Below are 24,170 nucleotides of genomic sequence, written 5' to 3'. Positions count from 1 at the left end.
ATGAACAAACTCATTACAGAACTACACGTACAGTCTTCCAGGTTTGTGCAATAGAAACCCTAAAAAGAGGTTACACAGAAAATCCAGCCAGCCCTAAAAAGAATAAAAGAGAAAAAAAGTTGGAAAAATAAAAGCAGATAAAAAGACCACATCAAAATAGTCAGAGATTAATTCAAAAATCAACAAAACCTGGGTAAACAAAACAGCGTGAAAAGCAGACAAACTGGCCAGATCTGCAGGGCTGTATCTCGTGAACAGAAGTCAATACTTCGGAAGATGCTACATGTCAAATTTGACTAAAAATCCCCTACTGTCCAAAGCCTAATTTTAAATTTTATTCGAGATATTTCACTTTTCAGGTTACGTCGACCATTCACAAATTTATTCCCCGAAGTCCCTCGTGTTTCAGAAAATATTAACCCTTCTGATGATTTCGTTACTCCAATAGAAAGAGCATAGAAATTATTAAGAAGTTCATTTGTTTTTATTGTAACCTTAAGAAAAAAAACCAAAATCACTTAAAACACTTTTAGTGTTTTCACAGTTTTTGTATAAAGTTTAAATTAGATTTTCTTGGTTCTAGTTTAAACAAAAGTAACAAGCTGTAACATGTATTTCTATTCCATCTAATTTCTAAAGGTCAATTATCACCAATACAATTTTTTTAGTTTAATTACTAAATTTTAACCATTTGGACAAAAGAAGTGCTAGCTTGCTCCGGCATGCCAGGCCAGAAAGTATCATACTTAAAAGAAGATTAAGGCCTAAATTAAATTTGTGAGAAGTCTTTTTAAACCTAAAAAATCCTTGAAATCGAAACACTTTCAACAAAACAACAAAATATTATTATAAAAGATTTGCAAACTCATAGAAAACGATATTCAGTTCGGAATGAGATGCAGATTTATTTTCAAGTCTATCCATTTGTTATGCAAATATATGATAGTTTTCGTAATGATAGCATGGTGATTAGTGATGATCACGATAACCGGGCGCGAATTTACAAAAACGAACCGCAAGGCGCAGTCTCCGGGCTTTGTTTGCGCCCGGTGTTGCTGGAGAAACGGCTTAGCTGCTGGAAGGGTCAGTGGGCGCGAAATGCCTGCCAGGGCGACGTCTCTCATCGAGCTCAAGAAGCGTCAATGGGCGAGAGAAAGAGGTTCGGTAACTTAAAATTAAACCGCACAATTTATGTACTGTACCGACAAAGTTCAAGACACATTGAAAAAAAGTCCGTAGACAACCGGGCTTTGTTGAGAAAAAAATCACCTGTTGAGTTCATCCTCCATAGATTTGTTGGCTTTTCCATCTGCTTTCATACAACCCTTTTTTTATTGTTTTATTATTATTATTATTAAATTTGTAAAAAGCAATCGATGATTCATTAAGTCGATGACCGTTCGTGATGCTACCCAATTTTATCGAGAGTCGTTGGCCTTCTGATGCGCGTGTTGTCATTGATTCCATGCTCGATCGTGACCTCAACTTGTTTTTTTTTTCCATAAAACCACGAAGAATCAATTTTAACTGCCCACGAATTTTCAACAAAGTTACTCGTAATGTATACATTAAAAATACATTAAGCCAGCATACATCAAAAATATAATTATGAGTGTTTAATGACCTTCATAAAATGATCAGGAATGACAAAATTTTCCGAACAGCAAACAAATCTTTGTAATTTGCTATTTATCAACATACAAAATATTCTAACATGGGGATTACACAACAGGAAATTGTTAAATCCCAAAAAAGAAAGAGAGAGAGAGAGAGAGAGAGAGAGAGGGAGAAAGAGAAAGAGAGAGAGAAAAGATGGTGGAAAGATAGAGATTGTAGGCAACAAAATGAAAAAAAAAATTGAATAAACTTATTGCATTTATAAAGGGAGAGAGAGAGAGAGAGAGAGAGAGAGAGAGAGAGAGAGAGAGAGTAAAAGAAACAAAGAAACATCATTAAAGTAGGTGTAGAAACGAAGAAAATTCGAAAAAATTGTATTTGATCGAGATAATGTGACAAGCGAGAAAGAGAGAAAGAAAGAGAGATAGCCAGTAAAAATAAGAGAAAGAAAGAGAGATAGCCAGTAAAAATAAGAGAAAGAAAGAGAGTGAGAAAATGAAAGAGAGAAAGGAGGGGTAGAGAATAGACAAAAAATTAAAAAAATAATTCTTGAATAAATTTAATATGTTGATAAAGAGAAAGAGGAGAGGGAGATCTATATAAAGATAGATAGATAGATCGATAGATAGAGAGTGCTATTAAAAGAAAGAGAAAGAGAAAGAGAGAGAGAGATGTAAAATTAGATAGAAAGAGAGAATATTTGAGAATTTCGAATAAAACACAGATAAACAACATTAAAGAAGGTGTAGGGACAAAGAGAAAAAGAGGAATAAATATTGGCAGATATAAAGAGAGAGAGTGAGTGAGAAAGGTGAGAGATTAAATAGATAGTAAAATGCGAGAGACGAGAGATAAATCGAGGGAGAGTGTGAGACGGACAGAAAGCGGGCGTAAGAAGAGAGAAATATAGAGATCGGGAGAGTGTGTGTGAAAGAGAGAGTGTGAGAGAGAGAAAGGAGAGGGAAAGATAGAGACTGTAGACATTGAATGAATAAATCACTTTCATTTATGAATTTAATCTTGAGCAAACACATTAAAAACACAACAAAGCTATCAGAAATGTATGTAGATTAACTTTTCTAAATAATGCTTCAACTCAACCTGAGTTCTGAGTAGAACCATCATTTACAACAAGTAAACAAAGTTAGTACAAAATTAATATAAAATAAGTTTTTAGTAGTTTTCTTTCAAGTGCCTTTGTGTTTAAGAGAGAGAGAGAGAGAGAGAGAGAGAGAGAGAGAGAGAGAGAGAGAGAGAGTGAGAGAGAGAGTGAGAGAGAAAACTTAGATATTTGTGATTTGTGTATATATATATATACACATCTATATGATCTTCCCAATAAAAATAGTTATCACCCATCCAACTGTATGTCTATTGTATATATATTAAAAAAAATATATATACATATACGTTGATAGATAGATCAAATAGTAAGATAGTAAGTAAGTAGGTAGATAAATATATACATGGACAACATGTCAGATTGGCTGAAAAATATCTTGAGTGTTGATATATACATCAACAAACAGATATATTTATAGGTTAGTACAAAGGCAGATTAGGTTGATGGATAAATAGATAGGTAGGTAGCTCGATATACAGATATATTGATAGATAAGAAGATAGATAGATAAATAAATTTATACAATAGACATACAGTTGGATGGGTGATAACTATTTTTATTGGGAAGATCATATAGATCTGTATATATATACACAAATCACAAATATCTAAGTTTTCTCTCTCACTCTCCCTCCCTCCCTCTCTCTCTCTCTCTCTCTATAAATATATATATATATATATATATATATATATATATCCCTTGCACCAACGCACTCTTTATCTCTTATTCTGTTTCCCTCTTTTCTTTCACTCCCTTATTCTATCTTTTATTTGGTTTTCTACAGTTTCCTGTTGTGTAATTCACACTTTTAGAATAAAATCTCTATCTTTTTACTTCACCTAATTTTCTTTTATTTTCTCTGAACATCTAAAATATTCTGAAGCCCTTCAAAAGAATTTTCAATTAGGAAATCTTTTGTTTACTCAGTGTGTAGCAGTTTTGTTGTCTAACTATATACGTAAATTAAATATTAGAATAACTTTTTGTTTGTTTTAAATGTTTACGTTCTATGATGCGCCCTTAACTATAAATTTTTAGATCTAATGATTTAGCAGAGGCTACTCGCTTATATTATTAAACTTTAGATGTAAAACTGATCATAGTGACCAAATCTCGAGTGGTTTAATGAATAATGCATCAGTCGATCAAACAGACTCTTTCTCTTTTGGGGTGTTATTGTGCTTGGTCAAAAGCACATGCAGATATGCGCTCCATCTTACTTTATATAATTACATAGACCATACAGCATTTCCATAGCTTAGGAGAGGGTGCGTTATATTTATTTTAACCTTTTAAGGGTTCACTTGTTTTGAATGTAAACTTGTGTATTGAATCTGTACATAGTAGCAGTGTGCCGAAGTCTAATTTTTGATATATGTTTTCGGCCCCAGCAGAAGACATGAAGAACTACGGCGGGATCTGGAGGCATTTCAGCGACGCCGAGGAGCCCAAGTACCGTCCGTGCACCAGGTCAGTGAACCTTTCACCCCTTTTTCCTTTCTCGGCGGGGTGAAACTGGGACATCAAGATTTGCATAAGCATTCCCACCCTTCTTTCGAGTCGCGTGAACAATTTCAAACCGCCCTCCCCTCGGGTATCTTGGGCTTATTCGACTGAAGGGCCACCCGGAAGATGGAACGTCCGAGAAAGCTGAATGTACAGTTGCGGGACGTTACATTTCCCTCCTTCCCGAGTTTCCAATTGCTAAGCTTCTCAAAAAATCTAGAAGACGAATTGTAAGTATTTTTTTTTTCAAAATAACTACCACAAAACCAGGAAAAAGGCATTGATAACTAACACATCCTAACTTAAACCAGCTGCTTTAATTTCTCTTGATATACTTACCTGATAGGTTACTAATTAACTTAACAGAAACTTAACGAAATTCCATTAAATTAAATTTTTCTTGTTTTAGTTACAAACTTTAAAAATGTACGATTATGCATCAAACAACGCATTTTTTGTATGTACCTGATAACTACCATATTTGAGCTTATTCATACATTCCTCGGAGATCACGTTAATCATGCTTTAACTTTAAATCCGAGTCTATTTATGATAATCACCTACTTCGGATTTTGCCAGTCTGGGGGTCAGACCGACTCCAGAGGCTGTCCACATCTAGGCCATTTCAGCCCCCAATACATGCAGTTTTTAAAGCTACATTTATTTACACTCTCACTAATAAGTTCATTCAACCTCAATAGACAAAGAACCAGATATATACCAAGTTCTATATACAATGAAACAGTTCGTTTCCTCCGAAAAGCGGAACAACATAAAAAGTCTCTCAAGCGCACAATTCTCATCGGGTGGTATGCCTACACGCTCTCTGTATGGATCCAAGTAATGGCACTCTTAAATTAAGTGGGGCATATCGAGCATGACGTATGATTGGGCTCAACATTTTCTGCGCGTAAACCTCATATGGCCTATTCTTATTCGGGTTAAGGTGGCTCTTCTACAGTCAGATCCATCGATGGCCACCTATCGACAGTTCTCTTGATACCTTCTAAACCTTCTATGCGGATTTTTAAATCCTTTGGCAACCTACTTATATTCAGGTAAAAATCGAAAAACGTATATGGTTTAAGATTCCTCCTTGGGAATCCAATTTACCATCTCTACTCCTTCCAGTTATTAGTTTTCTTACTCAAAAATGAGTTGTTAATGAATCGGGCAGATATACAACAGCCATAGTTGTCTCGTTACTAAAAAAAATCTGATTGAACAAAGAAAATTAATTTAGTCATTTTTTACATTAAGAACTTGCCTTTCATAAAAAACCTGCTGACAATTGGTAAATATATGATAGCTATAGTTGTCTCGTTAGTAAAAAAGTCAGATTGGACAAAGAAAATTAATTTAGTCATTTTTTACATTAAGGACTTGCCTTTCATAAAAAAACCTGCTGACAATGGGTTAATATAAAATAGCTATAGTTGTCTCGTTAGTAAAGAAGTTAGATTGGACAAAGAAAATTAATTTAATCATTTTTTTACATTAAGGACTAGCCTTTCATAAAGAAACCTGCTGACAATGGGTTAATATATAATAGCTATAGTTGTCTCGTTAGTAAAAAAATCAGATTTAACAAAGAAAATTAATTTAGTCATTTTTTACATTAAGGACTTGCCTTTCATAAAAAAACATGCTGACAATTGGTAAATATACAACAGTTATAGTTGTCTCGTAAGTAAAAAAGTCAGATTGGAGAAAGAAAATTAATTTAGTCATTTTTTATATTAAGGACTTGCCTTTCATAAAAAACACGCTGACAATTGGTAAAACTGTGGGTTTAGCTTTTAGTTCTCTTCTTTTACTTAAACGCGAGATTTGGCAAATATGACCTTTATTTTGAATTTTTTTTTGTAATATTATCGGCCAAGGTTTGGTTCCTCCAAATAGTCAAATAACAAAAATTACATTGTTTAGAAAACATAAATGAACGTGAAATTATGTTTTGGCTGTGAGCTTTCTGACAGTTCTGGCTCGTTGATTAATTTAATTTTTACATGGTCTAGTTTTTATTGGATCTTCCGTCAACTAAGGATGTAAATATATTTTATTCCTGGTAATATTTTCAAAATTCGTTTGGTAGAATTTGTGTGTAGACTAAATTGACCTATTTATGATCCTAAATGCACATTTTTGACTTTAAACCTTTCGGGAGATCAAGCAGTTAGAATCTTTTTCTTGTACTTTTAAACTTGTTAAGTATTTATTTAAATTTTCTGATTTTCCTTTGGTTATATCATATTGTCAAGAGCCTTGGGATGCTTGAAAATAGAACACGAACTTTATTTCTTGACTATTGACCGGGGGCCGGACGACTGACCCGTCTTCTTCACGATCGATCCAACATTTCTAGGTTTCGTCTACGGTTGAACGACGCAAAATCGCGATCGTTAAGAGGCGGACTTCGCGTCCAGAGTGGCCGGCAGCGCAAAAAAATATTATCAAATGGGGGTGAACGACCGTAGCACGCACGGTCTAGCGTATTGCTGATCGATGCTGGCCGCACTTCCGGCTAGCCGTCAGTCTTCCCCTGGCCGCCTCAAGGAAATGCTACCATGGATCGAGTGGGTACACTTAAAGATAAATTTCGAAAGCACGGAAATGATTTCAAAAGCCATTTGTACCGAAACCGAATATTTAAATAAAACACTAGATCAATAGAATATCATTAATTCATAGCATCAACCCTTTTCGCTAAAATCTCTAAATATTGACATATGTGAAACGTGTCAATACCACGTTTAATACTTCATTCTGTAATATCCACATACATTGGTTACCTTCTGCATCTTTCAGTTCTTGCCACCCCGTTAGAAACAATCAAGCAAAATGGCATATTTCTCTTCAGATTTCTTTCCTTTATTATTGTAAAAATCTATCTTTTTTCTCTTCTACTGTGCCGAGTATGATACTATGGTGTAGTCCTCCCTGGCTCTTCTCTCCCTCACTTTATCACTTTATCTCTCTCTCTCTCTCTCTCTCTCTCTCTCTCTCTCTCTCTATTACTCTCATTTTCATTCTCTCCCTCAGTTTCTTTCTCTCATTCCATCGTTCTATAAATCTTACTAACTTTCTCTCATTCTATCTCTCTATCAATCACGCACACATTCTAACTCTCTCTTTATCTTTCTTTTTTCTCTCTCTCCCTATCTACCTATACCTTTTTCTCTCGCTTCTCATTTTATCTCTTCCAATGTATTTTCCTATATTTTTTTTTTGTTCCTCCACTTTCTTTAATGTTGTTTCTCTGATTCATTATTCATTTTCATTACCACTTACTGCTTTGCTCATTCTCTCTGACTTTCTTTGTCTCTTTATTTATAACTTTAAATTTAGTCTTTCCCTTTTTTTTCTGTTTCTCTTCCTTTTTCTTGCTTCTCACGTTATTTCGACCAAATACAGCTTTCTCGATTGCTTTTCGTTTCTACACCTTCTTTCATGCTGTTTCTTTGTTTCTTTTACTCTTTCTCTCTCTCACTCACTTCTACCATCTTTTCCCCCTCAATTTAACTCTCATTTCTCTTTCTTTCTCTCACTCTCTCTCTCTCCCTCCCCCTTTCTCGCTTCTTACTTCACCTCGACCAAAAACATCTTTCTCTTTTCACTTTGTCTCTACACCTACTTTCAGGCTTTTTCTTTGTTTCTTTTACTATTTCTCCTCTTTTTCTCGTACTCACTTATACTCTCTTTTTTCATTCAATTTCACTTTCATTTCTTTCTCTCTCCCTTCACCTTTCTAGCTTCTTACTTTATCTCGACCAAATACAACTTTCTCCATTTCTCTTCGTCTCTACACCTACTTTCAGGCTATTTCTTTGTTTCTTTTACTATTTCTCCTCTTTTTCTCGCACTCACTTATACTCTCTTTTTTCATTCAATTTCACTTTCATTTCTTTCTCTCTCCCCTCACCTTTCTAGCTTCTTACTTTATCTCGACCAAATACATTTTTCTTTATTTCTCTTTCTTTCTATACCTACATTTATGTTATTTCTTTGTTTCTTTTACTCTTTCTCGCTCTCACTCACTTCTACTCTCTTTTCCCCACAAATTAACTCTCATCTCTCTCTCTCTCTCCCTCTCCCTTTCTCACTTCTTACTTTATCTCGACCGAATAAATCTTTCTCGGTTTCTCTTCGTTTTTATATCTACTTTTATGTTGTTTCTCTGTTTCTTTTACCCTCTATCTAACTCACTTCTACTCTCTTTTTGCTTTCACTCAATCTCACTTTCATTTATTTCTCTTTCTCCCTCTCCATTACTCCCTTTCTCATTCTCTCTCTGATTTTCTTCATCTCATTTTATCTAACTCTAAATCTCACGCTCTCTCTCTCTCTCTCTCTCTCTCTCTCTCTCTCTCTCTCTCTCTATCTCTTTCTCTCTCCTCCATCTCTTTATACGTATTAAGTTTATTCGAGAATTTTTTTGAGGTTTATTAACCCGGAGTATTGAATCAACCTCTTCTCATTCTAAGTAACGTTTCACTGTCAGATTGTTGCCGTTCACGGCCGTTGAATGTTATTGTATTCAAGAAAACCCATTGTGATCTTATCGACTTGGCCTAAAGCCTTTTGAAGTTCGAGGTTGTAAAGGCCTTCTTGAAAAAAGTTCCAAGTTCAAAAGTTTTTCCGTGATCATTTGTGAAGTGAAAGTGTAGCCGGGTTTTAAATTTCGGCTGAAAGGGGGTTTAGAGTGAAGGTGTTTTTTTTTAAATAGGGTGGTGGAAATTATAAATGCTTTGGGTTTTTATATTATAAAATATATAATATCAATATTACAATATGTTGTCGATTATGCGTAAGATTCGTCGTGTTTTGAACATAGATATATCTCGTCTTTACAGTTTGAATTTAAATTATAAAGGGTTTTTGGTTTTTCCAAACAGGGGGCAGTTTAAGTCAAATTTGGAACTTAAGTCCTACACTGAATTATCTCCTATTTTGAGAAGAAGAACGCCCAGTCTTCCACCGATCAACGCCGTCAATTACGAAGTGAGTTCGAGTACTTAACGCCATATAAAGCGGCCCATAGACGGTCGATATTATTGTGCAATATAGATTGCACAATAATTTGACGGTTGCCCCTTAATGTTCAATAATATTGTACAAAATTTTGTTGCAATGAACTTGAATAGTTTGAAGGCGATATTGAAGTTTGTGCAATATTTAGTGCACTTGTTGGTACTTCACAAACTGACTGATATTGCGCAATAATGCGAAGAGACGGTGCAATATTTTCCAGGTTGTACAATATATTTTCAAGTTTTCGTCAATCATGCAATATTGCACAAACTTTCAATATCGATTAAATTGCACAACCCAAAATATTGTGCAATAATATTGATCGTCTATGGGCCGCTTTAGAAAAACCGATTGGGTTCATTTTCATTTTGTACAGACCCTGCAGTGCAGCCCACCCGATGAGGGCGACACGTCGGGGTACGCGAGCGACTCGGCAGGAAACGAGTACCTACTCGGCGAGACGTGGACCAAGCACACACCCTGGACTTCGTACCCAAGGTAAAAAAAGTAGCTAAGCACCTATCGATCCCGACCGTCATTTAATTAAAACGGATCCAGTCACGCCACTTTGCGGTTTAAATAAGTTTGTTTCGTAAAAATATCTGCCGAGGGGTGAAAATGAGCTAAACCGCTGCATGTTACACACGATTATTTAAATAGAAAACCTTTTTTTTCACCCTCCTAACCCAAATTTTTATTTACGTGTACACTCCTTTAGTAATTCATTCCCCCTTCTGAGACTGGAATAAATTTCTGTTTTTGTAGAAAAACGCCAGAGTCGTCTGGAGAAAGGGCGAAATGGGGCGATAGGGGAGTAGGGATAGGCCATCTCTGGACCCCGAACCCGCATATACCTCAGGCACCGCTACCTCTCGTAGAGCGTTCCACCCCTTCCTGGCTCAACAGGGGATTAAGGCAAGTATCCCCCTTCTCAATCATATTAAAATCTAAACAAAATTGGCAAATTTCAGGGAACCGGCACAAGTATTAGTCATAGCGCACGAAGAGACGTACACAGATAGCCTGACAAGCAGCCAGGATATGTCTAAAAGTTGTGATACAATTATATCAACCGATGATTTCCCAAGGTAGGATTTTATCTGTAAATACTTAAATTAAAAAAAAGTAATTTAATCTTTTGTTTAGAAATTATCTCAGGGGTCAAATTGCTACATCAGACCCTCAGGTGATTGCAGACCGTGAAAGAAGAAGGCTGAAAGCTATAGAACAGCACAACGCCATAAAACAGCAAGTAGAAGAAAAGGAAAAAAAGAAAAGAGAAGAAATGGAACGGCTAGAAAGAGAGGAACGGGAAGAAGAAGAAAGGTTGAAAAGGTATCAAGAGCTCGAGCTAATGAGGATTGAAGAAGAGAAAAGAAAACTTAAAGAAAAAGCAGTAAGTTTTTATTTTTACCAAATAAATTACATATTAAAAGATTTATTTTAAAGGAAAAAGAAGAAAAGAAAGCCAAGGCGATGAGAGAAGCCCTAGAAATCGCCGAGAGGGCTGCGAAAGAGGAAAAAGCACGAGCGAGGAGGAAACATTTAAGAAAAGACAAAAGCCCGGTACAGCATATCATGAAATACAGCGATAAAGAAAACGAAAAGAGTGAACAAAAAGAATTAATAAAGGAAGAAAGTAATAAAGTACATGTCGAAGAGACAGAGCATGTAAGAAATGAGCATCAAAATAAAGAACAGGTAAAGGATGATGACCGAAAGGCAGAGCACATAATGGATGAGCATCAGGTGCAAGACGAAATGAAAGACGTAAAGACCGAAGATATAAAAACAAATGAAAAGAAAGAAGAACAAATCCGAGAAGAGAAAGATAAAGAATTACCAAGAGTAATGGAAAATGAAATAATAGACTCAGGTGTAGAATCGTGTCTCACTGAAAGTAAAGATGAATCTGAAAAATGTACCGAACCAGAAACTAAACCTGAACCATCTGTATGTTGAATTAGTATGGCAATTGTATAAAAATGATGAGTTTTTGATGATGTTGAGTTTTAGCAGGCTTTTGAACCTTCGCTAGAACGCGTGATTCCAGAGGTTTGCCATTCACCACCGCCTCCTCCTGAGCAATCTTTTGAAAAAATGGCCACACACCCGTCGGAAATTCGCGAACTCACTCTGGCCGTGAGCGAACTCAGGATAGAAGCTGAAGAGATAGACGCGAGCAGGATCTGCGTCGTGCCTTCCCCTGGAAGGCTCCTTACGCCGACCGTATTCCGGCAAAAAGCCAAGACCGAACGGTCCACTCAGACCGAGACAAAGTAAATCCGCAACTAAATATTTTTAGACCAAAATGAAAAATTTGCGTAATTTTCAGAACGAGAATTAGCAGAAGCAAATCAATCAGGATGGAAGACAGACCGAAATGGGGCGTCAACAGGCCCACAACCAGATACGTCAAGGCAAGCGATCGCGATCCTTACAGAAAAACAATAAAATATAGGCAAAATGATTCCAGGTAAAACAAACTACAAACATTAAATTTTACTTAATTCTAATTAATAATTTTATTAGGTCACCATCGCCTATGAACCACTCCAAGACATCCTTCATGAGCTTTTGTCCATTGAGCGGAAATACATCTTCAGGTAAAATTTCAATGAAAATTATGGATACCTGCAATTACGACAATTTAATGAGATCACAGTTAACATATTTAAATTTTTTCCAAATTAAATACCCATGATTTGAATTTTGTCTAACAATCACCTCAGAACTACAAGGATTTTTAAATGTATTTTATTGTTTTTGCTGTGTTTGTAAGTTGTTTAGTGTCACTGTTGTGTTTGTATTAATTTAATGAAATGTAATTTATTAGCGTGAAAGGAAGAGGGTTTTCAACCCCACGCCTCGAGGAATATTGATTACTCTAGGGGTGTGCATGTTACCACATATAAGTTTGTATCGGCTGTTGTGTTTATTTTAATTTTTGGAACGAATGTAATTTATTAACGCGATAGCCGAGTGATTAAGGCGTCATGGGCTAGTGGATCGGTCGTGGGTTCGATTCCCACCGTCGCCTCCGAACATTTTTTCAGACGGCACAATAAAACGAAATTGACACGGCACTCATCAATTAAAGGGGTAGGATCGGATCTCAGCGCCCCTAAATTCTGTACCAACCCCCTTCCAAAATCTTTTAAAAATGAGTTTCTTCGATGAAAGAACACCGGCACGCTGGGGGTTCAAATTCACACGAGTATTCCGAGGCCCCAAAAATGGAGCCAGGGCTAAAGTACAATAAGCTGTGCAGAGCTCAGGTGGAACTTCTTCAGTTCCTGGTATACATTGTAAAACAAATTAATTAATTTAGTTTCTATAATTATTCACCATAGTACTGTAATAACAAATCAAACACTTTCAATAAACAAAAAAAAACGGTTTTATCTATAAAACAAAATATTAGTCATTTCAGTGGAAAAAGAACGTCTTAAATTGTTTCAAAATAAATTTACAATTTTTGCAATTCATTACTTTTTACGTTTAATTAATGTTTCTATAAATATTTGATCGAGTCAAGTTTTATATATTCGTTTGTTTTATATTTGTGTGAATTCCTTATTTAAATTTTATTATTTGAGGGTCGTTTGAAAATCGGCTGGCCTCTGAAATTAATTAATCCATACCGTCAAAATATCTTGTTGAAAAAAAAAAGAACAAATAAATAGCCCACAAAAGATGAACTTGTTAATTCGATAATCAATGAGAATTATAATATACCATACATATATAATTGTAGAAAAATTAAAATTATAAATAATAAACTAAAATTATAATTAAAGATCTATTATATTATTTTTATAATTAAAAAATAATATTGTTCTAACAAGAAACAATCATAAATATAAATGCAGATATACAGTTCGGCACGACCGAACGGTAGTGCTGGTTTAGCATAGCCTAGGCGCCGTGCATTTGTGCACAAAACATCTAAATATAATAAAATCACCGATTAAAATCTCTCTCTCTCTCTCTCTCTCTCTCTCTCTCTCTCTCTCTCTCTCTCTCTCTTTCTCTCGTGTGATAGATCGTATTAAAAAACACCCCACACAGCCTAAAATAAACATCGACATTTTTCGTTCAAAATCTTTTGTCCTTTAATTAAAAACAAAGTTCTAAAATTATTCATAAGTGTAGTGTTATTGAGAGTTGATTGAAATTCATTTAATAACATTAGTAATAATAATAATAATAACTTATTCATATTTTTAGCAAATTGGTTGTTAACAATTATTATATTTATATTTAGTCACGGACAGGTTTATTTTGCCTTTTGAAATGTTTTACTTGCTCCGTGATCAAATTGCTGCAATTAACAGAAAATTAACTTTTGTGTTTGAAACTGTTGAAGTCGGAAGTTTGAAGGTTTGGAAGAAGCCACTGTTAGAGTTGAAAAATTTCGTTTCAAAAATCACATATCCTTTGGGGGATCCTTTGGAAATGATAAAACCTACGAAATCAGTCAATAATAGTTAGAATTTTTTGTTCTACAATTGCAAATGTGTGGTGTTTGTATTTGCTCGAGGTCGAAAAGTCTCTCGTTTCTCAGCAAATTTCGAACGTAGCACACAAACACAAAACTCGGCCCAACTTTTGCATTACAACAGGTCAAATTTTTTGTCAATAATTAATATGAAAATATTAACAGGTTTAAAGCTAAAATCCATTCGAGGAAATTATTAAAGTGAATTAAAAAAAAATCATTTCCTCTAAATTTACAAAAGTCATTACAAGAGTCATTAGAAAATTATAAGGGGAGGTTGAAGTTTTAGGCAAGATGGTTTATTCACAAATACTAAAAATTGCATTGCACAGTCTTTGTTGGAAGAAAATTGGTCTTTCAAGATAGTTATCTCAGACAGTCACACTCCGCTCTCTCGGCTGTAACGTCTTGAATTACTGTTGATGGAAGCTTTAAGCTGTCGTCGGCTTTTTACAGAATAATCGCCCTCTCCTTAAACTTGGCACACTACCATTGGCACTGCCGCCAACCGTGTAAAGCCCTACTTTCGCGGCAAAACGTTATCTTTATTACTTTATCGAAAAATAAGCTAAATCTTGTTATTTCATCGGGTGTAATATGATTTTTTTTTCAAAAAGTAGAAATCTCAAACAACATGTATATCTTATGATTCTTCCTTCTTGAAGGTGGGATAATAGGTCATCTCTAAAAAACCACAACCAGTTTTTATCCACAACGTTTCGGATTTATTTTAATCCTTCCTCAGGTGAGTTAACGCCTACACAAAACAAATATTTTTTTACATTTTTATCCAGGGTTATCGGAACAGTTGAGAAGTTGTCTGAAAAGGAAGTCCCTCTAGTTAAGTTGGCCTTCCGAAACAGTAATGCGGTCAAAAAATACTACTCACCGCTAAAAGATAAAATAGAATCAGGCCTGGTATACAAAATTGAATGCAAAGACTGCAAGAAAGCATACTATGGTGAAACCAAACAATACCTAAAGAATAGAATTTATCAACATAAATACACAGTCCAAACTAGTAAAAACAATGAACCTGCCTTGGCACAACATGCAGTTGTTGAAGGTCATACATTTTTATTTGATGTTGTTAATATTGTTACAAAGGATCGAAATAGTAAAAAACGAAAGCTCCTAGAGGCCATAAAAAAAGATAACCTATCTGTCAATTACCGTCAAGACTGTGATATGCTAAGTGATTGCTATTTTAATTTGTTAAACAATATATAAAAATAATCTAGTCAATTTGAAACTCTGGAGGAAACTTAAAATCTGTGATAGTTGTGATAATAATTGTTAAAATATTGTTAATAAAATAAATAAAATTTGTTGTTTAAAAATAATTTATAAGAAAAATGCAATTTTAACTGTTGAGTGGTATTTTTAATGTTGATTCGTTGGTCTGTGATAAGATGTTGGTAAGAGGTCGAACGTCACATAAGAGGTTGTGATAAGAGTCTAGTCAGGTTCAAAATATTAAAACGTTTGTTTCTAGTCTGAATAAGTACCACACTGGCTCTTTTTTAAAATAAATTGTTATAAAATATTAATGACTGACGACCACTTTTTTAACCATTGTAAATTAGTGAAGACACAATGATAACTATGTTGATATAAAAATGTAAAAAAAATATTTGTTCTGTGTACAGGCGTTAACTCACCTGAGGAAGGATTAAAATAAATCCGAAACGTTGTGGATAAAAACTGGTTGTGGTTTTTTTGAGATGACCTATTATCTCACCTTCAAGAAGGAAGAATCATAAGATTAACTGTTGAGGTCGAAATATAAGAAAACATCGAAAATATATATATCCCATGTTATAAGCCACATAGAACTAAAAAAAGTCCTGGTTTTGACCTAATCAGAGAAAAAATATTTCGACACCTCTCTAAAACCTGCAGTTTTCCTCAATTATCTTTACTTATATGTCCTCAGAAGAACGTATTTCTCACCTCAATGAAAATGGCCTAAATGAGCTAAATCATTTTAAAAAATCTATTTTAAGGACATTCACTCCTTTTCCTTTTAACAACCTCATTCCTGACAACCAGGTTGGGTTCAGAAGTTATTTCAATATTCAGTAGTGCCATCGAGTTTTATACATCGAAAGGTGTGCTAGGTGCATTCCTAGATGTAAAGCAACTTGGTGTATGGCATTCGTAGATGCTCTGAATCCTTTTAGGTAAAAACCCACTATCTGATCCAAAAATCCGACATATGTCCAAGTCATAATGTCGGTGGATGTTTGACCTGTTCTGCGAAAGCCAGTATGAAATACAAATTTACCTCTGAGACATCTGTTAGGTCGATTAATATGAAAGTAAAATAGAGTATCGGGAGCATCAGTAACCTAGGGGCAATCTTCTAGGAAAAGAATAAATTGGCAGAACTCAGCAGTTCCATCGCCTTGTAGTCAGCTCAGTCAGCCTTCTATCTAGAATGGCACTCAGCTTTGGAAACTTAAGAACATTCATTTCCTTCAGCTTTTTCTAAGTCATGACCTACCCAGGTGTACCCCAAGGATGCATCTCAGAATCCGTCTTTTACTCAGTTTACACCGCCATATATATATATTATGCAGGGTGGGCGACCAAGACCCGAGGGGTTAAATGCCTGGGTAGACTCGTACCCCGTCCCTAAAAGGTCCGGGACTTGGTCGGCTCACGTGTCCTGCATAAACCTCTTGGACTTGTTCACCCCAAAATTTTGGACCATTTTATCTCGGGGAGTGATTTGGTGATGTCCTCTCCTTCAAAGATTTCAAATCTAGACCTAGCATACCTATCACACTCTGCGAGGTAGTGCCTTGCCGTTTCTTCTTTTATTTCGCAGAAGCAGCAAAAGGGATCTGGTAGGATACCCATTACGAAGAGGTGTCTTCTCAGTGGGCATTGGCCCGTCAGAATACCTATCAGCCTCCTAATTCCCTTCCTTGAGATAGAGAATAGCCATTTCGATTCTGCTGGTTTGATCGCCTTAACAAACTCTTTCGATTGCCTGTGTCCGGGGGATAAATTCCACTCCCTAAGGAATTGTTTCATACCCCAGTTATTGATACTCTCTTTTGCTGTGCTCGTAGAGTGGGGTAACACCGGTTGTGGCCCGACAAACAGTATTTGAACCTTCTTTGGCTAGGCCATCCGCCTTTTCATTGCCATGGTGTCCCTTATGTGCAGGTATCCAAACAAGGGTTACCTTGTTCTCAAACCTGAAAGAGATCCTATTGATAAGATCTATAGTTTCCTCCACCAGTCGTGAGGTTGACAAATCTTTTTGTAATCTGTAAGAATCTGTAGCAGCTGATTAGTGCTCTGACCTTAACCTCAATGTGAAGTCGTGTGGTATTGGTTATGATTTCAAGTGCTAGGGTGGGTGTAGTTGGCAATGCTCCTGTCATCATCAAACAACCTAGTCTTTGAAATGACCTTAATTTATTACTATTCCCTTTATTTTCTAGACCTTTCCACCACACTAAAGCTGCGAAAAAGAATCTAGGTAGAATAATTGCACTCTATAGCCAGTTGGCTACCCATGGTTTGATGCCCAATGTTTTACCGACAATTCTCCTACATTGTTCCATTGATATGGTGCCTTTCCTATATATGTTATTAATATGACCTTTCCAATGAAGTTTCCTGTCAAGGTCACACCAAGGAATTTGATTGAATCCACTAACTTTAATTCTATGCCCTGAAATTTAGGGTTTTTAAAATTACCTAATGTTCTTCTCCTGCTAAACATCAATTCTAGTTTAGCAGGATTAATTGATAAACCTTTGTCACTACACCACCCATAAAGTAATCCCATGGCGTTTTCCATCAGTAGTGAAAAAGTCAGGGGATCTCTACCTGTGAACATTATGGTACCATTATCTGAAAATAATTGACTGTACACCGCCATTCTTTCCTTGAAACTATGCGAATCTTACATACAAACGTTCAAAAATGTGATGTACTTTCACTACTACAATAGGATAGTTTCAATTCATCCTCCTTCGCACAGGTTCAGGTGTATTCCTAGGAAGTTTCTTAGGACCCATCCTCTATACAGTGTACGCGTAAAAATTTGATATATTTTTATATCAAAAAATCCCATCAACTCAGCCAAAAACTTGCACGCCGAGTCACGTCCCTTGACCAGTATTCAAGCTGTATAAAATGACAATAAACATACAAAAAGGTGAACATGTCAGATTCCCCCTTCAAAGAATAACCTATTACAACAGTATCCTTGTCCTAGTTGCTGATGCAGTAAATAAAATTATATACTTACATGAAACCTACACACGTGACTGAAAGGACAAGAACTCAAAAGATTCTTCAGAATTCTTTACAAAAATCTAGTGGATCGAAAACCATTATGAGACCGATTTGGATATACGAACCTTAAAGTTAGACAACCGTTCCAATCTCCAAACTTGTCCAATTTGTATTGTTCCGAACCATCATATGCTCTTTTATGTATCCTTAGATAGGAAAAATCAGTTGCAAAAAGTTTCACGGTTATCTTGTCACACAAACTTTCAAGTCAGAAGCCTTTCATCCCCGCCCTCTTCCAGATAAACCTCCCCCTAATTTACATTGACAAGGATTTTTTGTTCTTTTATACAGGTTCATCGGGAAATATTTATAAACCTGTTAACTCGAAAGCAGTTGGGACGCCAAGGGTCGTCCACGTCCTGCCGAACACAGGGGTACTCAAGAAATCTTCAGCCGGAAAAAAATACATCTCGATTAAAAGTCATTATATAATTATATTTATTCAATTGTGGTTTTAGTTTTTAATTAAAACCTAAATGAAATTTTAGATGGAAGAAAAGTCTCCAGTAAACAAATTAGCTCTGTTGTCGAAAAACATCACGACTTATCTGATATCCTGACTGTCAAAGAAGTCCTAGCGCAGCTTACTGCGTTAAAAAAGGTCAACTACTCTTCTCAAGTAATATTTTCATGGAAAATAAATAAAAGTTTTTTTTCTACAGGGGCTGACAATGAAGAAGAAGGAATGGGCGGTGACAAGAAGCCCGACGCCATTTTCCGAAGTATCTTCCGTCTCGTAAATCAGAATTGTTTAACCCATCTGTTTGGCCTGTTTTGTACATTTTTGTGTATTGAATTTTAATAAAGTGTTTTTCGATATTAAAATGAGTTTGAAAACAATTCCCTTTCAAAACGTGTAAGTCCCATATTATTTATTCACACACGTTTACAGCAACTTACTTAAATGTTCTAAGTACCTCGGTTTCCCTTGGAATTCACGTATTTAACTCCTTCCCCGTCCGCACTTATCGACCAAACACGAAATGGGTATTGCATAGACTTGCTCATTCTGACCCAGTACCGTGCCGAGATCCGACTTGTAAAAAGGTAAGTTCGTTATTAAGAAAGGCGTCCGTTGATACGACACACACTTCTTGTACGTTACACGCTTGTAAACAAAACCGAATGCGCACAATACTTAATATAAACTTTAATGATCTAGTATAAAATGGTTCACTAAAACAATAAATTAAAGATATTTGCACATTGTTTCAAAAGTACCGGATTGCCAGCGAAATCCCGTATCAACAAACTTAAAAACTTGGAACGTTCCATAATAAAAATTAAGTAAAATTACAACGCTCGAGGTCTGCAAGGTGATGAAATCGAAATTTGATCTTTCTCGCTTGTTTTCACATGAATGAATGATAGATAGATAGATAGATAGAGATTGATTGATTGATATCGCTGTATTTAACCAGGCAGAATCAGGTCTCTTGGACCTTTCTTACATCCAACATGGACAATAAATTATAATTTACAATATAAAAAAAAAAATTTAAATTGTCTGTTTTACATAAAGTATGGTAGATATCCATTTACAACATGAATTTTTACATTTATTAGTTTTTTTTTTTTTTTTTTTTTTACGAGGGTTCGCAACAGCAGAGGTCATATAAACCCTCAGGGTGCCGGTGTTTCTGAAAAAAAGCCCATTTGTAAGTATTTCGGGTTCGAATGCAGGGCCGCTGGATTCGAACCCGGGACCTTTACCTTACAGTGATGAGCGCCGTGTCAAAGACTAAACCTTGCGGCCACCGACGCCCCCTATTAGTTTATTAGTTTTACTTTTTGCAATTACTATTTTTTGTTTAACCTTTTTTGTGTTGTATCTATTAATAAAATTAATTATCAATTAAATTAAACAAAGATTTTACAAACATGTAGAAAAATTAAATTCTATAAACTTGTCGTTTATAAAAACGCAAGTTTAAACAGTTAAGTATATTCTATTAATCTATTAATCATGTTAGGAGTACATACATGAGAAATATTCTTTCGGAGCTTCTTTATACGAATTTTGAGATTCACATGTTTTTACATAATTGGGAAGTTTGTTATACAGTTGAATACTTCTTGGAATAAGTGAATATTTGTATGATTGGATTTCTACACATTTTATTTAGACGTTAAAGCTTTATTTTGTCATGACTTATATATATATATTGTATATACTTGGTCTTTACAATTTATTTTTCAAATGAAACACAAGGAAAAATAAAGTTTTACACATTTTTTACTATTTCACAATACAACCATTTTTGGCTGTTTGAGAGAGAGAGAGAGAGAGAGAGAGAGAGAGAGAGAGAGAGAGAAAGGGAGAGAGTGAGAGAGAGCAACAGCGTTTAAACAAACATACAAAAGAAAAGAAAGAGAAACCGAGAGTGAGTGAAAGAGAGAGAGAGAGAGAGAGAGAGAGAGAGAGAGAGAGAGAGAGAGAGAGCAACAGCGTTTAAACAAACATACAAAAGTAAAGAAAGAGAAACAGAGAGAGAGAGAGAGAGAGAGAGAGAGAGTCGATAAATGAGTGAAAGAAAAACAGTAAAAGAGTAAATTAAGAAAGGAAGAGTAATAAAGTACGCGTCAAAGAGAGGAAAGAAGAGATCAAACAGATTTTTCGAGAGTGAAGGAGATAGATCGGTAAAGAAAATGAATGACAGATTATATAACGAGAAACTGAGAGAAAGAGAGAGAGAGAGAGAGTGTGACTGAGAAAGTTAAAGAAAATTTACAGAGAAAGAGTAATCAAGAACATACAGAAACAAAAAAAGAGAGTGCAAAAGAAGAGTGTTAACAGCATGACTTAACGTACCTACAAAAGGAGAGAAAGGAGTGAGAGAGAGAGAGAGAAGGTTAGTCGATAAGAGAGAAAAACAGTAAATAAGTAAATCAACAGAGGATGCAGAATAAAAAAAACGCGACAAAGAGGAAGAAGAAGAGACCAGACAAATATATCGAGGAAGTAGATCGGTATAAAAACTGAAAGACAAAGAAAAAGAGAGAGAGAGATAGTGACTGAGAAAGTTAAAGAAAATTTACAGAGAAAGAATGATCAAGAACATGCAGAAACAAAAAAGAAGGACGTGGAGAAACCGGTATAGAAAAAGAGAAGGAAAGAGAGAACGTGTCTGTTTGTTTGAGAATGAAAGAGAAATGCTGTGAGAATCATATAAACAGAAAGATAGATAAAACGGATAGAAGATAGATGAATAAAAAAATGATATATAGATAATTAGGGAATAAGAGAAAGGGTGAAAACAGTTTAGTAAGAAACATTGGGAATTTTTCTCATGTTAGCCGATAACAGCACATAAAATCTAATTCAAAAATCAGACATTAAAATTTAATTGTTAAACAATGTTTAACATATGTAGAATTTAGAATTTTTATTTTAATCGGAAAACTTGTTACTAGCCAAAATTTCAGTGTTCTCCAATTTTTTTAAAATTTTCTGTCGTTACTTTTGAACAAAGCTAAATTGTTTAAATTGCGTTTGTAAATAGTTTGTAAAATAATGATTAACGGTGTAATGTATCTCGTGTCGAAAGCGACAACTGCGAAGCCGATTAAGATCCTCCCTGTGAACCGTGTGATAGAAAGCAGGGTTAGATAAGTTTTCATTCGCTCGTAAATCATTGTTAACACTTTTTTCCATTTGTTTTTCGTCCAGATGGCGTTGAAGCTAGACGACCTCATCGGTAAAAAGAAGGAGGCGGCCCAGATCCTGGATCTCTCCAAGGCGACCGCCAACAACAGCGAAGAATTCAAAAGAATAATGGAAAAAGTGCCAGAATTCAGGATAAAACCGGAAAAGGTAAATTAATGTTGAAAGTACTCAGAGGTAATTTTAATCTGTCGGTTGTTTCCAGTTGAAACCTGAAGACATCAAATCCTTTGAAAGGGAGAGCCGGGGTAGGAGAAGAAAACCGAAAAAAGCCGAAGAACCGGCCAGCTACCAGTTCGCAGATCCTGTCCCTGAAGAAATGCGCTCAGTGAAACTAAGCGACTTGTGTCCTGTCAACATCCAATGGAACATGCTTACGACGCTCAGACCTAAAAGCAAAACCGACAACGAATATTTCTCAAGGTAACCCTTTTGAAAGCATCCCTAAAGACCTCTCTCCTTCCTTTATCCTTCATCTCTGTTCTCCTTCAGACCCAAAAAAGACAAAACAAGAGGCAAGGCCTCTGCAATGAATCTTGAATGCTTCACAAGACGTTTGTTCAATGAGCGCAGGCTCGTCGAACTAGGAAAGCTGGTTTTGGCCACCCAGGAAAAAGAGAAAAAGATCACGGACGAAAGCTTCAAAAGAAAGATGAAGAACAGGTCTGGCGTCGTTGAAACGAGGTACATCTCTTGCGCGGAATGTGGAGAGGATTTCTGCCAAAAAGAATCCTGCACTTTGTTCACATACGAAAACTTCAGAAGGTAATTTTTAGATATCAGTGTTTATACCTAATTGTTCTTTTTCATCATAATTGTCAGCCTGTTGCTATTTAGGACAGCCAGACGAAAAGGCATGGCCCATATTTTCAATTTCTTTGCTCCGACAACCTAATGTTTTTATTAAGCTCTCTCCCTCCCCCCTTAGATCATAATTTATTTTTCATTTAACTAACTGTATTGTTATTTCTCTTTCTTTTGCATATCTATCTCTCTCTCTCTCTCTCTCTCTCTCTCTCTCTCTCTCTCTCTCTCTCTCTCTCTCTCTCTCTCTCTCTCTNATCCTTTCCAAAAACAATTTTCTTTCTTTTTCATATTCCGGACATTCCATTATGATATGATTGAGATCCTCCACAGTATCGCACGTCGCAGTTTGGACTTTCCCTCAAACCGATCTTAAATTTATGTGCGCCCCACAATCCATACGTACGATTACCAAGAAGAAATGTCGAGAAGCCCGATACCCCTGGAACCAGGGTACCTTGGGCATCACGGTGAACCTACACTTATACAAGTGTCCCGCCGGAGTCTCATTATATAAATCCTGCCAGTCGCTAAGCCATTCCCTATTTAGTGCTCTTGTGCTATCAGACGCTGTCATTTTGTATTTTCAGAACACCCCGCATACTGTAGCCTCCTTAGCATAAGTGTCTACTATTTCATTGTCTCGTATACCGGAATGCCCTTTGATCCAGCAAACTTTCACCGATTTTCCACTATTAACCAAAGCGTTGTATTTCAATAATATTTCAATCATGATGTGGTCGTATTTCGCGTAAACGTTTACGCTTTCTAACCGGGACACTGCAGTCAGGATTGCAACTTTCGATATACTGTGAATCTATTTACTTATCAATCTAATTATTTATCTTTATCTTAATCCGTTTACCTGTCATTCGCTTTCCCTTTCCATCTCGTTCTCTATGTCTTTTTCCCTCTCTCTCTCTCTTTCTCTCTCTCTCTCTCTCTCTCTCTCTCTCTCTCTCTCTCTACCCCCGTCATCACTTCTCTCTACTTGTCTCTCCTTTCTTCTCGACATCTGTCCCACTCTCTCTCCCTCTATTTCTCTCTCTCTCCATCTATCTAAGTATATCTACCTATCTATCCAATTATTTATGTCTCTCATTCTCTACTTTCTCTGCTCTCCGTCTGTTTGCCTGTCTCTTTTTCTCTTTTTCTGTCGACCTATCTAATGGTTTATCTCTATCTCAATCCGTCTACCTGTCAATCTCTTCCCCCTCCATCTCGTTGTTTTTGGGGGGGGGGAGTCCCCATTACCCGTGGACCCTAGTATTGGTGGAATGGTGATACCAGCAGCGCAAAACCTGAACCCGGGAAACGAAGACGAGCGCACCACCCCGGCACCACGAACGGCCAGGACGGGAAGGGAGAGATGCTTTTTTTCCTGTTTCCTCACTGGAAGGCATGGATAAAAACCATGTACATAAAAAAACCTAATATGGAAAAGTCCACGTCCTCGAGGGACAGGGGATAACGCGCCCTGCATCCCTCCCATCCGTCACACCGGCCGCCGCCAAGAGCAGGCACCCACCCCCGACCGTCTACCAAAGTCTACCAACGAATCAGACCTCTATTCCACACTCTGTGATATAGTCGTATAGTGACC

At 36.1% G+C, this 24,170-nt stretch overlaps 2 protein-coding genes across 2 annotated transcripts; both read left to right on the top strand.

Moving 5' to 3' along the window:
* The first annotated feature begins 1,100 nt into the window (after window positions 1-1,100).
* LOC106662982 (trichohyalin-like) lies at window positions 1,101-18,860 on the top strand. Its single transcript, XM_014387444.2, has 14 exons — window positions 1,101-1,159; window positions 4,136-4,211; window positions 9,143-9,248; window positions 9,655-9,776; window positions 10,044-10,193; window positions 10,250-10,366; window positions 10,425-10,674; window positions 10,728-11,231; window positions 11,295-11,557; window positions 11,614-11,754; window positions 11,811-11,884; window positions 18,391-18,519; window positions 18,588-18,700; window positions 18,762-18,860. Exons 2-14 carry the CDS (start codon window positions 4,141-4,143, stop codon window positions 18,837-18,839), a joined length of 2,118 nt encoding a protein of 705 aa, XP_014242930.1. The 5' UTR covers window positions 1,101-1,159; window positions 4,136-4,140; the 3' UTR covers window positions 18,840-18,860.
* A 2,590-nt stretch (window positions 18,861-21,450) lies between these two features.
* LOC106663080 lies at window positions 21,451-22,528 on the top strand (the record flags this gene model as incomplete). The annotated part of the gene is given in 4 exon segments (XM_024229969.1): window positions 21,451-21,703; window positions 21,770-21,913; window positions 21,969-22,186; window positions 22,256-22,528. Coding segments are annotated over 4 exon segments (725 nt in total), but the record flags the coding sequence as incomplete, so codon positions are not given.
* Window positions 22,529-24,170: the final 1,642 nt, after the last annotated feature.

The sequence above is a fragment of the Cimex lectularius genome, unplaced genomic scaffold, assembly GCF_000648675.2.
Source record: "Cimex lectularius strain Harlan isolate CLEC.00 unplaced genomic scaffold, Clec_2.1 scaffold542, whole genome shotgun sequence".
Classification (NCBI taxonomy): Eukaryota; Metazoa; Arthropoda; class Insecta; order Hemiptera; family Cimicidae; genus Cimex; species Cimex lectularius.
This window is presented reverse-complemented; position numbering and strand designations above follow the sequence as displayed.

Coding starts and splice junctions, on each gene's coding strand:
- LOC106662982 (XM_014387444.2), top strand. CDS start 4,141: ATGAAGAACTACGGCGGGATCTGGAGGCATTTCAGCGACGCCGAGGAG. Junction 9,777..10,043: donor CCCTGGACTTCGTACCCAAG/GTAAAAAAAGTA, acceptor CTGTTTTTGTAG/AAAAACGCCAGAGTCGTCTG. Junction 10,675..10,727: donor GAAAACTTAAAGAAAAAGCA/GTAAGTTTTTAT, acceptor TTTATTTTAAAG/GAAAAAGAAGAAAAGAAAGC.